The following is a 14,995-nucleotide window of genomic DNA, read 5'->3' as shown; positions in this document are numbered from 1 at the left end:
TGTGTGTGTGTGTGTGTGTGTGTGTGTGTGTGTGTGTGTGTGTGTGTGTTCATGCCTATTGGTAAAAGGAGGGCGGGGGTCGAAATGCAGGGAGGCAGGGTAGGGTGGGCTGCCCCTGCCACCCTGCATTTTGCAAATTTGCAAATTTGGTCAGCTATTGCGAATTTGCGCTTGTTCCATGATCCATGGCTGCTGTTTCAAGAGGTGTGCAGCAGTAAAAAGACAACCACCACCCAACAAAAACAGTGGGCCTGAAACAGATCTTTAATTTCATTGGAACAATTAGTAAAGGTTAGCTTAATTTGTCAAGCACAGTTGTAATTGATAAGACACTCAATTGAGAGTTCCTAAAGAAACTAACTATGATTTTTGCTTGTGGCAGAAATGTTGACTGTCTCAACTTGCTGTTAAATTGTGGTGCCGACTTGAGTGTAAAGGATCATTTGGGAAGGTAAGTAGTCCTTAAAAAGAAACTGCACGATTAGATTATTATCAGCACTGATTAAGCATTGATTAAAACATGATCACTTAATGGACTTAATTACTTACTTACTTAAAGGAACACCCCACTGATTTTCAACCAGCTTTGTATCATTACAAAATCAGTAGTACAGTTATGTCCGAAAACTGTAAACAGTTTTGTAGGCATTCATTTAGTTTGAAAGATATTGAGAGTTGATTTGAGTTCAGTTGTGGACCAGTGACCAGTGAAATGACATCATTGGTCCACAACTTGAATCAAATCAAATCTCAATAGCTTTCAAACTAAATGCATGCCTACAAACCTGTTTCCAGTTTTCGGATATACTACAGATTTTGTAACGATACAAAACTGGTTGAAAATCGGCAGTGTTCCTTTAATTACTTAAATACTTGATATCTCGACTGTCCCGTTCCTTCCTCCCAGAGCTCCTTTGCACTACGCTGCAGCCAATGGGAACAGCCACTGCACAATCGCCATGGTGAGAGCCGGTGCTGAGGTCAATGAGCTGGATCTGACCGGCTGCAGCCCCCTGCACTACGCTGCCGCCTCACACACCTTCCGCGGGTGAGACAGGGTACACACACACACATCGCATTAGCTCCACCTTCCGCTCTCGATAAGTGAAAAATAATAATAATAATCTAACAAGCGCTGCAGTCGGTGGATTTCTGTCATTTGCAATTGCAGCACAGTTGGGAAGTGTTCACACATTCAAGCCTCTCTCTTTTTAATTGTCTGTGCTTCTGCTAACTTTCATTATAAAGATTCTCAGTGTTGTAACAGTAATTCACCTTGATCCATGTCTCAAACTATGCCGTGTTGGGTCCTTGAATTTGGGGAATTGGGTCTTCAAAGTCCTTGAAAAGCCTTGGTTTGAGAGAAGCTGCTGAACTTGATGGCTGAGAGACTTGAAGTTCCTCAGCTCATAATGAACCTGATGGACATGCAAGGTTTAAACACATCCTTCTCTCTTCCCACAGAGGGGACAGACACGACTCTGACACTGAGCACAGTGCGGAAAGAGAAAAGGAGGCTTTTTTGTAAGTCACACATCACTCAGATCATCGACCATAGAGTGTCTTGGAACTTTACACATGAAGCGTGCTGTTCTCAACTTGTCCTTGCAGGGGAATTTTATAGTAATCATACAAAAAAAGTCCATGTTTCAGATCCAGTTAAAGTAGTCCGAACCTTAAGAACTACGGTCCTCAATAGCCTTGTCGCCATGCCTCTCAATTTCCACTTTAATCTTGAAATCACTATGCAAACTCTCAGCGCTCTGACTACTGGGTATCTCAGTTCAGCATGAAATCTAAACTTAAATATGTATTGCACTAGTGTAACATGCATAACCTTTCCATTTTGCACTATATTTAAAGCAGTGGTTCTCAACTGGTGTAGCCTCAGGACCCACTATTTTCCTTGTCATGAAGTCGCGACCCAAATTTCAGATTTTTTTTTAAACCACTCAAATTTATTGCACAAAAAATAGCGCATTAATTTAATACACAATGCCTTCATGCACTGTTATAAACCTCAAATGAACAAAAAAGTGCAACAGAAGTGCAACTAGGGCTAAAAACCAATTGAAATAAGGCAGACTTGAGTTACAGGCCTATATGTTTTTAAATTTAAACAAGTCAAACGGGTCATGCTCAGAAATCTTATTTGAACTGTATGAAATATGAAATAAAAGGCAGACTTATCTTGAATTACATGCCTATATGTTTTTAAACAAGTTAATAATAATAATAATAATAACAATAATAAAACAAGTTAACCTGGTCATGCTAATCCAGTTTCAATAGTCTGAATTTAACTAATGAAATAAAAAGGAATCACAGGCAGGCTATATGCTTTTTAGTTAAACTGGTCATAACTTTTAATTAAACTGGGGCCATGCTAATCCAGTTTCAATCATCTGAATTGAACTAAAATTAAATATGAAATGAAAATGCAGACTTCTCTTGAATTACAGGCAGAGCATATGCTTCAGCTTGTTAAACAAGTAAAACTGGTCAGGCTAATCCAGTTTCAATAATCTGAATTGAACTCAAATGAAATATGAAAAAAAAAAAAAAAAAAATTGGCCAATGTCCGCGACCCAATCAAAACGGCCCCGCGACCCACCTTTGGGTCGCGACCCACCAGTTGAGAAACGCTGATTTAAAGGACACTTTATTAGAAGCTGAAGCCAAGGGTAGATTTTTGCAGCTTGCTTCTTCCCTCTGCTACTAAAAATGTAATGGAGTGAATGTTTTCAAGCCACTGTATCTATTTAACTTATTTATTTGATTATCTGATCTTATGGGAAGATATACAGTAGAGAGACTGGACAGGATTACATGGGCTTCTGATTCCTCTGGTCAATACTTAGTACATTGGGTTCCTCTCTGTCTGTGTGTAGATGTTTAGAGTACCTGCTGGACAACGGGGCGAACCCAACTCTGAAGAGCAGCAAGGGTTACAGTGCCGTCCACTATGCAGCCGCTCATGGGAACAAGCAGCACCTGGAACTAGTGAGTGACTCCTCTGATTCCTGAGAGATTGCTTCTGCTAAGTGTCTAATTGTTTTATTCCAGGGTTAATGAGTGTATGCTAAACCTAATTAATGAATCTAACCTAATTCATCTAACCTAACCTAATTCATCTTTCCTGTTCCCCCAACTTGCAGCTCTTGGAGATATCTTTTAACTGTCTGGGTGAAGTTGAAAGTAATGTTCCAGTCAGTCCTCTGCACTTAGCTGTGAGTGCACCTACTTATTCTCCCTTAATCAAATGCCCCATATCACACGAGCCAAAGTGGAACGTCACTTCCTGCTTCAGCACTGTACCAGAGATTTTCATCTGCCATTTATTTTCCCATAGACATTTCATTCGAAGGAAAACTCCGCACATCTCTCTTGGGGCAGGTGCGTAGGACAAGGATATAATTCACACAAAAATAAAGAGAGTCCCGCACACTGTCCAAACTTGCAAAAATAAATTTAATTGTAACGTTTCGGTCTCAGACCTTTTTCAAACAAATGGTTATGGGCATTTAGAAGCCATCTTAAATAAGGAGTGGCTGTTTTGGCTGAGCCAATCACAGCCCCACATGAGAGACAGGCTGAGAGGCATCACAATTTACACATCATCAATTAGCACACAGTGAAATACATTAACAATCATGTTTAGAAAATACTTAGATAGTCTATAAATAAGGTGAGGTTCACACAGAGTACTCGGCTATGAGTCTGTATCAGGTGGGTCCCTGTGAGCCTCACAGGAGGAGTCAAAAAAGAGATCAACATTTACATTCAAGAGAATATTATAATAGTCTACAAAAATCAACAACAAATTACGGCTTATGTGTCGTTCCAGAGATTCCTAAGGCAAAAAACAAACCCTGCAAGGACAAAATTAGTAAAAGTTATTAGAATACATAGTTCAATATAGAAAAATAGAATAATAGAAATTTTTTAAAAAATTTATAAAAGTAAGGAATAGAAGGGGATCATAGAAACATGTTAAGTAACAGTTCATCGTTTAGTCCTTTTGGTGCCATAGACATTTCATAAAATGCATATAAAAATAGTTGTACTTGTTCAAACCAAACTGTTCAGATATATTTAGAAACAGGAGAGACCACATAACATTTCACTTAGACCAAAACGTTAAAAAAAACACGGATTTAAAGAAAAAAAAAAAATTGGTCTGAGTGAAATGTTCTATGGTCTCTCCCAATTCTAAATATAGCCGAACCGTTTGGTTTGACGAAGTAAAACTATTTATATAAGAATTTTACGAAATGTCTATGGGAAAATAAATGGCGGATGAAAATCTCTGGTACAGTGCTGAAGCAGGAAGTGACGTTCACTTTGCCTCTCTATTGGCTCCATGACAGAAATAAACACACATTAAAAACCACCTGTCATTTCCTCTTCTTTTGATGTGTTCTGCCGCTACTGTGCAGGCGTACAATGGTCACTGCGAGGCTCTGCGTTTGCTCTCTGAGACGTTAGTGAGTCTGGATGTGCGGGACATCGAGGGCCGCACTGCGCTCCACCTGGCTGTCCAGAGAGGCTTCGCCCGCTGTGCAGAGGTGCTACTGAAACACCAAGCCTCCTGCACACTCAAGGAGCACCAGCACAAGTGGACTCCTCTCCACGCTGCAGGTGAGTGTGTGTGTGTGTGTGTGTGTGCGCGCGCGCACGTGTGTGTTAATTCACCCTCCAGAAGCAGCAGCATGCAAGGGTGGGATGGTGTGTTAGGGCTGCACGATTAATCGAAATAAAATCACAATCTCGATTCATACAAAGCGCCGATCTCATTTCTAAATGACGTTGATTCTGCCAGATTTTCATTCAGGACATCAGCTGCATTAAACAAGTGTTCCTACTTTCATTATGAAGTAAGGAGGCGGAGCACTCAGCAGAACTGAGAAGACAAAATAAAGGCTTTCTGACGGCGAGGCAGTCAGTCAGGCAGACCCCCGCAAATGTTACAGGTTTCACTCTCAAACGACCGTATCAGCACATGAATAGAATGTGCTGCTCCATTAAGTGTTAAAATGGCTGTTAGATGCCATACAACCAGTGTTGGGGGTAACTCATTACAAACGTAACATATTACATGTAATATATTACTTTTAGCAGTAACTCAGTAATATAACTTATTACTTATAGGATTTCAGTAATATTATACCAGTTACTTTGTCAAGTAACTCAAGTTACAAATTGAGTTACATTTTATTAAATTAAAGCACATATTTAAAAAAGATACAATCATTTCCTAATCAAACTATGTGTTTTTATGCAAATAACCACTATAGATGACAATAACAAAGGAAAAGAATAACATTTAGAATTTTGGATTGTTTACACTGACTTCAAGGTGGTTGAAATTATTTTTCGGGATGTTCCGGGGCGGCGATGTCATTCTATTGCTGCTGTTGTTTTGGTAAAAGTAATGCAAAAGTAGTGTAATAAGTAATGAGTTACTCTACACAGAAAGTAATATTGTAAAGTAACTTATTACTTTCAAATGAAAGTAACTAGTAATATGTAGTATATTACATTTTGAAAGTAACTTGCCCAACACTGCATACAACACATGTTTTCAACCTGCTCACAGTGTACCCCTTGCTCCTATGTGTGGTAAGTGTATATGCGTGTGTATGTATAAAAACAAATATATATATGTTATAAAAGAATGTGCTGATCTCTGCGTACTGCAAAACAAGTTATTCAAAGTATTTTATATTCTATTTATTGCATTTTATTATATATCTTAATACATGACTTTATACACATTCAGAAAACTTGTAATACAGAAAATAATTACTTGTCTTAATGTAAGTAATCAACTGGGGAGGTTTCATGGTGATCTATTGGTTAAAAATCTTTCTTTATACCATGATGCATGGTGTCTGCAGTAGAGAGATACATAACTCTGTCAAGAAGAAATATGGGGGGGGTCATTACTCATTATTATGATTTTTCTACTATTATTTGCCTGTTTTATATTGTAGATTTTTGCTTTGCTTCTAAATTGTTTTTTTATTGTGCTTGCTGACAAGCAAGGCACAATCTTGAAATCCCACATACTTATTCATATTATATCTGCCAAAAAGTTTGGCGCGTAATAACTCCCTCAATTTTTGCGCCACATAGACATGCCAGACCTCAAAATGACCGGCTCATTGAGGACATGTATGCTATGACTTTGCTAAGGGCTTGTGAAAGCGGTTTGGCCGCAATTCGCCATTAAGCGCCATTTTTTTCCCCATTGACTTGCATGGGGTTTGGAAAAATCTTGCAAAATCTTGCAGTAAATTAGCTGTAATTCAGAAACCATAACCACTACAGCTACCAAACTTGGTAGGGAGGTGCACTGAGGGGTCTTTTACTATCCCCGAAAAAATTGCACCAATTGACCATATGGTGGCGCTATAACAGCCCTCCTTACCTTTTGGTCCATAACTTTTGAACCGTAGGGTCTATCATCAAAATTCTTTTTTCCCTGGATTCCTTGGGTCCTCCCGCATCTACTCAACTAGGCCACGCCCATTTGCGTCTGACTAGATTTTCCGCCATTTTGCATTTTGACCAAAACCGTTTTTTTGCCATTTCTCCTTGAAATTCTGTCCAATCTTCACCAAACCAACGCACACATCATGTGGGGACTGTCCTGCACAACACTGATTTGGAAGTTTTTGAAAAAAATGCACCGTTGCGATATAATCCACTTCCAATCTTCTGTGGGTGGGGCCTATTTCACAAAAATCGTCCGATGCTAACCAAACTTGGTACAGGTGTGGAGGGATGTACTCTGAGCCTATATCAGAAGTATTTTGTCATTTAGCCTTTAGGGGGCGCTATAGCAGCATTCAGTGCCTGTCCCTTCTAAATGGTTTTATTTTGAAGGGCGGCAGGAAGTGCAGATTCATTCTCATTATGGCCAGCCTTCCTTCTTGTATGACACTTGTCACTTGTCGCACGCACGCTATTATGTAGACTTCAGACATGGCTATACCTGTATTACAAGTGCTATATCACTCATGGTCTCACTCATACATTTTACATATTGTCTTTTGAGCAGCTGCAACTCTTCTCTGTTAAAAAACACATGCAAAAAGTGTACTGCAAACAGGAATCCGGTGAGATTTGACCAGATAAATAGAGCTTAAGAGCAACTCTGAGCAGGAGTGTTGCATCTTGGGTAAAGAGAATGATGTTGACACAAATAAGGCATTAAATTAACTATCTCAGAAACCATACTAGGTACAGCTACGAAACTTGTTAGGGAGGTTCACAGAGGGGTATTTTACTATCCATGAAAGAATTGCACCAATTGACAAGATGGTGGCGCTATAACAGCCCTCTTTATGTTTGGTTCATAACTTTTGAACCGTAGGGTCTATAATCAAACTTATTTTTTCCCTGGATTCCTTGGGACGTTCCGCATCTACTCACATAGGCCGACCCATAACTACTTAAAGCTACATTCAGCAATGTTTTTGTGTTCAAATAAGTGTTAAATGGCTCTATTTTCTGACAGAAATCACTGAAATAGAGTGTTTGGTCAGTGACTTGAAACCCCCAACCCCCCACTGTCCTCTATCTCTCTCCTGTAGTGCTGCAGGCTGGGCGGACGTATCTCCGCAAGCGTAACTCGTACAGACTCACGGATGGCGACATTGGATTCGGGGGGGAAAAATACATATAGTCCTTTAAAGGGGTCGCGATTGGACTAGTGTTAATTTTGTCGGCTATTTTTTTATTTAGTCTTAGTCTTAGTCCCGTGTTAAATGTCCTTGTTACTCTGTATCATATTTAGTCAACCTCATCCTGTTTTTATTTAGTCAAGTTTTAGTCGACTAAAAGTTTGAGCATTTTAGTCTCGGCTTAGTCAAATAAAACCATAAGTATTTTAGTCTAGTTTTAGTCAACGAAAACTGTTCACATTTTAGTCTAGTTTTAGTCAATGAAAACTGTTGAATCTGCTGATGCGCTTGTACTAGTAATTGTAATTCGAAGCAGTGTTGGCAACTCTTTCCCAGGGAAAGTAGGTAATGGTGATGCTGCCCACCCGGGCCAGTGTCGGCATGCAGCGGTAGCAACGACAAGTGGACCGTATTTACAGTCCCTGCTCAGCCCGTAGCTGAGGGGAGAATGGAGGGAGCCTGGCTGTGCGGAAAGCACTCAGTCTTCTCTGGATAGAATGTAGACAAGCAAGTAGCTGTACATTTTGGGAACACAATGCCTCATACACATATAGATAAGACCCTTAGCTAAGACTGGGCGGGTTCTGCTGTAACTACTGTAAATGTTTTTAAGACAGCTACATGTCAGCTACATCTATGATGCTGCAGCACAGGAACCTGAACTGCTGCATTGAGGGGGGGGGGGGGGGGAACAGTCTATAATTAATGTTAATTTTGTCATCTATTTTTTAATTTTGTCGTAGTCTTAGTCCTGTGTCAAATGTCCTTGTTAGTTTTTATCATATTTAGTCAACCCCGTCCTCTTTTTGTTTAGTCAAGTTTTAGTCGACTAAAAGTTTGAGTATTTTAGTCTTGTCTTAGTCAATAAAACTAAAAGTCTGAACATTTTAGTCTAGTCTTAGTCTTGGGGAAAAAGGTAGTCGACTAACATTTTTCCTCATAGTTTTCGTGGACGAAATTAACACTAATAAGTATAAATTAAGCTTTAGTCCCCCTAATTGCATGGGCAGGGACCTTGCAAGGCAGGCGGTGCATGGCGAGGACAGCAAGCACAATTACATTTTCGGTAGGAAATGTAGACATTCTAGTTCTAATTGTTACTCCTCTTGTCTCTCATTTTTATGTAAACTTGTAACTTTGTTTAGAAAAGTGCTATAAATAATGTTATTATCAATTATTATTATCATTATCATTATCATTATTATTTAAAATATAACTTTACATGATGGACCAGGGCCCCGGGCCAGTCCCCATGCATCCTTTTGACTTCTATTACTTTCAGGGATGCAAATTAATGGAGAGGTGAAAAAGGTGACAGATATGTCTTGTCTTTTGTCTTTATTTAAGATCCCCATTAGCTATTCTTCCTGGGGTCAGACAGATATGATCAACTCATTCTCATTCCCAACTCGTCAATTACCAACATTCAGCCAAGAGCTGTTGTCGTCACCTCCAGAAGAGAAAGGTATCTCCCTCTCGTCAGCCCGTAGCTGAGGGGAGAATGGAGGGAGCCTGGCTGTGCGGAAAGCACTCAGTCTTCTCTGGATAGAATGTAGACAAGCAAGTAGCTGTACATTTTGGGAACACAATGCCTCATACACATATAGATAAGACCCTTAGCTAAGACTGGGCGGGTTCTGCTGTAACTACTGTAAATGTTTTTAAGACAGCTACATGTCAGCTACATCTATGATGCTGCAGCACAGGAACCTGAACTGCTGCATTGAGGGGGGGGGGGGGGAACAGTCTATAATTAATGTTAATTTTGTCATCTATTTTTTAATTTTGTCGTAGTCTTAGTCCTGTGTCAAATGTCCTTGTTAGTTTTTATCATATTTAGTCAACCCCGTCCTCTTTTTGTTTAGTCAAGTTTTAGTCGACTAAAAGTTTGAGTATTTTAGTCTTGTCTTAGTCAATAAAACTAAAAGTCTGAACATTTTAGTCTAGTCTTAGTCTTGGGGAAAAAGGTAGTCGACTAACATTTTTCCTCATAGTTTTCGTGGACGAAATTAACACTAATAAGTATAAATTAAGCTTTAGTCCCCCTAATTGCATGGGCAGGGACCTTGCAAGGCAGGCGGTGCATGGCGAGGACAGCAAGCACAATTACATTTTCGGTAGGAAATGTAGACATTCTAGTTCTAATTGTTACTCCTCTTGTCTCTCATTTTTATGTAAACTTGTAACTTTGTTTAGAAAAGTGCTATAAATAATGTTATTATCAATTATTATTATCATTATCATTATCATTATTATTTAAAATATAACTTTACATGATGGACCAGGGCCCCGGGCCAGTCCCCATGCATCCTTTTGACTTCTATTACTTTCAGGGATGCAAATTAATGGAGAGGTGAAAAAGGTGACAGATATGTCTTGTCTTTTGTCTTTATTTAAGATCCCCATTAGCTATTCTTCCTGGGGTCAGACAGATATGATCAACTCATTCTCATTCCCAACTCGTCAATTACCAACATTCAGCCAAGAGCTGTTGTCGTCACCTCCAGAAGAGAAAGGTATCTCCCTCTCGTCAGCCCGTAGCTGAGGGGAGAATGGAGGGAGCCTGGCTGTGCGGAAAGCACTCAGTCTTCTCTGGATAGAATGTAGACAAGCAAGTAGCTGTACATTTTGGGAACACAATGCCTCATACACATATAGATAAGACCCTTAGCTAAGACTGGGCGGGTTCTGCTGTAACTACTGTAAATGTTTTTAAGACAGCTACATGTCAGCTACATCTATGATGCTGCAGCACAGGAACCTGAACTGCTGCATTGAGGGGGGGGGGGGGGAACAGTCTATAATTAATGTTAATTTTGTCATCTATTTTTTAATTTTGTCGTAGTCTTAGTCCTGTGTCAAATGTCCTTGTTAGTTTTTATCATATTTAGTCAACCCCGTCCTCTTTTTGTTTAGTCAAGTTTTAGTCGACTAAAAGTTTGAGTATTTTAGTCTTGTCTTAGTCAATAAAACTAAAAGTCTGAACATTTTAGTCTAGTCTTAGTCTTGGGGAAAAAGGTAGTCGACTAACATTTTTCCTCATAGTTTTCGTGGATGAAATTAACACTAATAAGTATAAATTAAGCTTTAGTCCCCCTAATTGCATGGGCAGGGACCTTGCAAGGCAGGCGGTGCATGGCGAGGACAGCAAGCACAATTACATTTTCGGTAGGAAATGTAGACATTCTAGTTCTAATTGTTACTCCTCTTGTCTCTCATTTTTATGTAAACTTGTAACTTTGTTTAGAAAAGTGCTATAAATAATGTTATTATCAATTATTATTATCATTATCATTATCATTATTATTTAAAATATAACTTTACATGATGGACCAGGGCCCCGGGCCAGTCCCCATGCATCCTTTTGACTTCTATTACTTTCAGGGATGCAAATTAATGGAGAGGTGAAAAAGGTGACAGATATGTCTTGTCTTTTGTCTTTATTTAAGATCCCCATTAGCTATTCTTCCTGGGGTCAGACAGATATGATCAACTCATTCTCATTCCCAACTCGTCAATTACCAACATTCAGCCAAGAGCTGTTGTCGTCACCTCCAGAAGAGAAAGGTATCTCCCTCTCGTCAGCCCGTAGCTGAGGGGAGAATGGAGGGAGCCTGGCTGTGCGGAAAGCACTCAGTCTTCTCTGGATAGAATGTAGACAAGCAAGTAGCTGTACATTTTGGGAACACAATGCCTCATACACATATAGATAAGACCCTTAGCTAAGACTGGGCGGGTTCTGCTGTAACTACTGTAAATGTTTTTAAGACAGCTACATGTCAGCTACATCTATGATGCTGCAGCACAGGAACCTGAACTGCTGCATTGAGGGGGGGGGGGGGGAACAGTCTATAATTAATGTTAATTTTGTCATCTATTTTTTTATTTTGTCGTAGTCTTAGTCCTGTGTCAAATGTCCTTGTTAGTTTTTATCATATTTAGTCAACCCCGTCCTCTTTTTGTTTAGTCAAGTTTTAGTCGACTAAAAGTTTGAGTATTTTAGTCTTGTCTTAGTCAATAAAACTAAAAGTCTGAACATTTTAGTCTAGTCTTAGTCTTGGGGAAAAAGGTAGTCGACTAACATTTTTCCTCATAGTTTTCGTGGACGAAATTAACACTAATAAGTATAAATTAAGCTTTAGTCCCCCTAATTGCATGGGCAGGGACCTTGCAAGGCAGGCGGTGCATGGCGAGGACAGCAAGCACAATTACATTTTCGGTAGGAAATGTAGACATTCTAGTTCTAATTGTTACTCCTCTTGTCTCTCATTTTTATGTAAACTTGTAACTTTGTTTAGAAAAGTGCTATAAATAATGTTATTATCAATTATTATTATCATTATCATTATCATTATTATTTAAAATATAACTTTACATGATGGACCAGGGCCCCGGGCCAGTCCCCATGCATCCTTTTGACTTCTATTACTTTCAGGGATGCAAATTAATGGAGAGGTGAAAAAGGTGACAGATATGTCTTGTCTTTTGTCTTTATTTAAGATCCCCATTAGCTATTCTTCCTGGGGTCAGACAGATATGATCAACTCATTCTCATTCCCAACTCGTCAATTACCAACATTCAGCCAAGAGCTGTTGTCGTCACCTCCAGAAGAGAAAGGTATCTCCCTCTCGTCAGCCCGTAGCTGAGGGGAGAATGGAGGGAGCCTGGCTGTGCGGAAAGCACTCAGTCTTCTCTGGATAGAATGTAGACAAGCAAGTAGCTGTACATTTTGGGAACACAATGCCTCATACACATATAGATAAGACCCTTAGCTAAGACTGGGCGGGTTCTGCTGTAACTACTGTAAATGTTTTTAAGACAGCTACATGTCAGCTACATCTATGATGCTGCAGCACAGGAACCTGAACTGCTGCATTGAGGGGGGGGGGGGGAACAGTCTATAATTAATGTTAATTTTGTCATCTATTTTTTAATTTTGTCGTAGTCTTAGTCCTGTGTCAAATGTCCTTGTTAGTTTTTATCATATTTAGTCAACCCCGTCCTCTTTTTGTTTAGTCAAGTTTTAGTCGACTAAAAGTTTGAGTATTTTAGTCTTGTCTTAGTCAATAAAACTAAAAGTCTGAACATTTTAGTCTAGTCTTAGTCTTGGGGAAAAAGGTAGTCGACTAACATTTTTCCTCATAGTTTTCGTGGACGAAATTAACACTAATAAGTATAAATTAAGCTTTAGTCCCCCTAATTGCATGGGCAGGGACCTTGCAAGGCAGGCGGTGCATGGCGAGGACAGCAAGCACAATTACATTTTCGGTAGGAAATGTAGACATTCTAGTTCTAATTGTTACTCCTCTTGTCTCTCATTTTTATGTAAACTTGTAACTTTGTTTAGAAAAGTGCTATAAATAATGTTATTATCAATTATTATTATCATTATCATTATCATTATTATTTAAAATATAACTTTACATGATGGACCAGGGCCCCGGGCCAGTCCCCATGCATCCTTTTGACTTCTATTACTTTCAGGGATGCAAATTAATGGAGAGGTGAAAAAGGTGACAGATATGTCTTGTCTTTTGTCTTTATTTAAGATCCCCATTAGCTATTCTTCCTGGGGTCAGACAGATATGATCAACTCATTCTCATTCCCAACTCGTCAATTACCAACATTCAGCCAAGAGCTGTTGTCGTCACCTCCAGAAGAGAAAGGTATCTCCCTCTCGTCAGCCCGTAGCTGAGGGGAGAATGGAGGGAGCCTGGCTGTGCGGAAAGCACTCAGTCTTCTCTGGATAGAATGTAGACAAGCAAGTAGCTGTACATTTTGGGAACACAATGCCTCATACACATATAGATAAGACCCTTAGCTAAGACTGGGCGGGTTCTGCTGTAACTACTGTAAATGTTTTTAAGACAGCTACATGTCAGCTACATCTATGATGCTGCAGCACAGGAACCTGAACTGCTGCATTGAGGGGGGGGGGGGGGGGGAACAGTCTATAATTAATGTTAATTTTGTCATCTATTTTTTTATTTTGTCGTAGTCTTAGTCCTGTGTCAAATGTCCTTGTTAGTTTTTATCATATTTAGTCAACCCTGTCCTCTTTTTGTTTAGTCAAGTTTTAGTCGACTAAAAGTTTGAGTATTTTAGTCTTGTCTTAGTCAATAAAACTAAAAGTCTGAACATTTTAGTCTAGTCTTAGTCTTGGGGAAAAAGGTAGTCGACTAACATTTTTCCTCATAGTTTTCGTGGACGAAATTAACACTAATAAGTATAAATTAAGCTTTAGTCCCCCTAATTGCATGGGCAGGGACCTTGCAAGGCAGGCGGTGCATGGCGAGGACAGCAAGCACAATTACATTTTCGGTAGGAAATGTAGACATTCTAGTTCTAATTGTTACTCCTCTTGTCTCTCATTTTTATGTAAACTTGTAACTTTGTTTAGAAAAGTGCTATAAATAATGTTATTATCAATTATTATTATCATTATCATTATCATTATTATTTAAAATATAACTTTACATGATGGACCAGGGCCCCGGGCCAGTCCCCATGCATCCTTTTGACTTCTATTACTTTCAGGGATGCAAATTAATGGAGAGGTGAAAAAGGTGACAGATATGTCTTGTCTTTTGTCTTTATTTAAGATCCCCATTAGCTATTCTTCCTGGGGTCAGACAGATATGATCAACTCATTCTCATTCCCAACTCGTCAATTACCAACATTCAGCCAAGAGCTGTTGTCGTCACCTCCAGAAGAGAAAGGTATCTCCCTCTCGTCAGCCCGTAGCTGAGGGGAGAATGGAGGGAGCCTGGCTGTGCGGAAAGCACTCAGTCTTCTCTGGATAGAATGTAGACAAGCAAGTAGCTGTACATTTTGGGAACACAATGCCTCATACACATATAGATAAGACCCTTAGCTAAGACTGGGCGGGTTCTGCTGTAACTACTGTAAATGTTTTTAAGACAGCTACATGTCAGCTACATCTATGATGCTGCAGCACAGGAACCTGAACTGCTGCATTGAGGGGGGGGGGGGGGGAACAGTCTATAATTAATGTTAATTTTGTCATCTATTTTTTAATTTTGTCGTAGTCTTAGTCCTGTGTCAAATGTCCTTGTTAGTTTTTATCATATTTAGTCAACCCCGTCCTCTTTTTGTTTAGTCAAGTTTTAGTCGACTAAAAGTTTGAGTATTTTAGTCTTGTCTTAGTCAATAAAACTAAAAGTCTGAACATTTTAGTCTAGTCTTAGTCTTGGGGAAAAAGGTAGTCGACTAACATTTTTCCTCATAGTTTTCGTGGACGAAATTAACACTAATAAGTATAAATTAAGCTTTAGTCCCCC

At 39.4% G+C, this 14,995-nt stretch overlaps 1 protein-coding gene across 1 annotated transcript in view; it reads left to right on the top strand.

Moving 5' to 3' along the window:
• ankrd52b (ankyrin repeat domain 52b) overlaps window positions 1-14,995 on the top strand; it is a 40,501-nt gene that overhangs the window by 8,243 nt on the left and 17,263 nt on the right. The window contains exons 13-18 of the mRNA XM_083662018.1: window positions 383-451; window positions 908-1,048; window positions 1,465-1,524; window positions 2,892-3,003; window positions 3,159-3,230; window positions 4,440-4,641. Of these exons, the coding sequence (XP_083518144.1) occupies window positions 383-451; window positions 908-1,048; window positions 1,465-1,524; window positions 2,892-3,003; window positions 3,159-3,230; window positions 4,440-4,641 (656 nt within the window). The remainder of the gene's footprint in view (window positions 1-382; window positions 452-907; window positions 1,049-1,464; window positions 1,525-2,891; window positions 3,004-3,158; window positions 3,231-4,439; window positions 4,642-14,995) is intronic.

This window comes from Poromitra crassiceps, assembly GCF_964638095.1.
Source record: "Poromitra crassiceps genome assembly, chromosome: 27".
NCBI lineage: Eukaryota > Metazoa > Chordata > Actinopteri > Beryciformes > Melamphaidae > Poromitra > Poromitra crassiceps.
The sequence above is the reverse complement of the archived record's forward strand: the minus strand, read 5'-3'. Positions and strand labels throughout refer to the sequence as shown.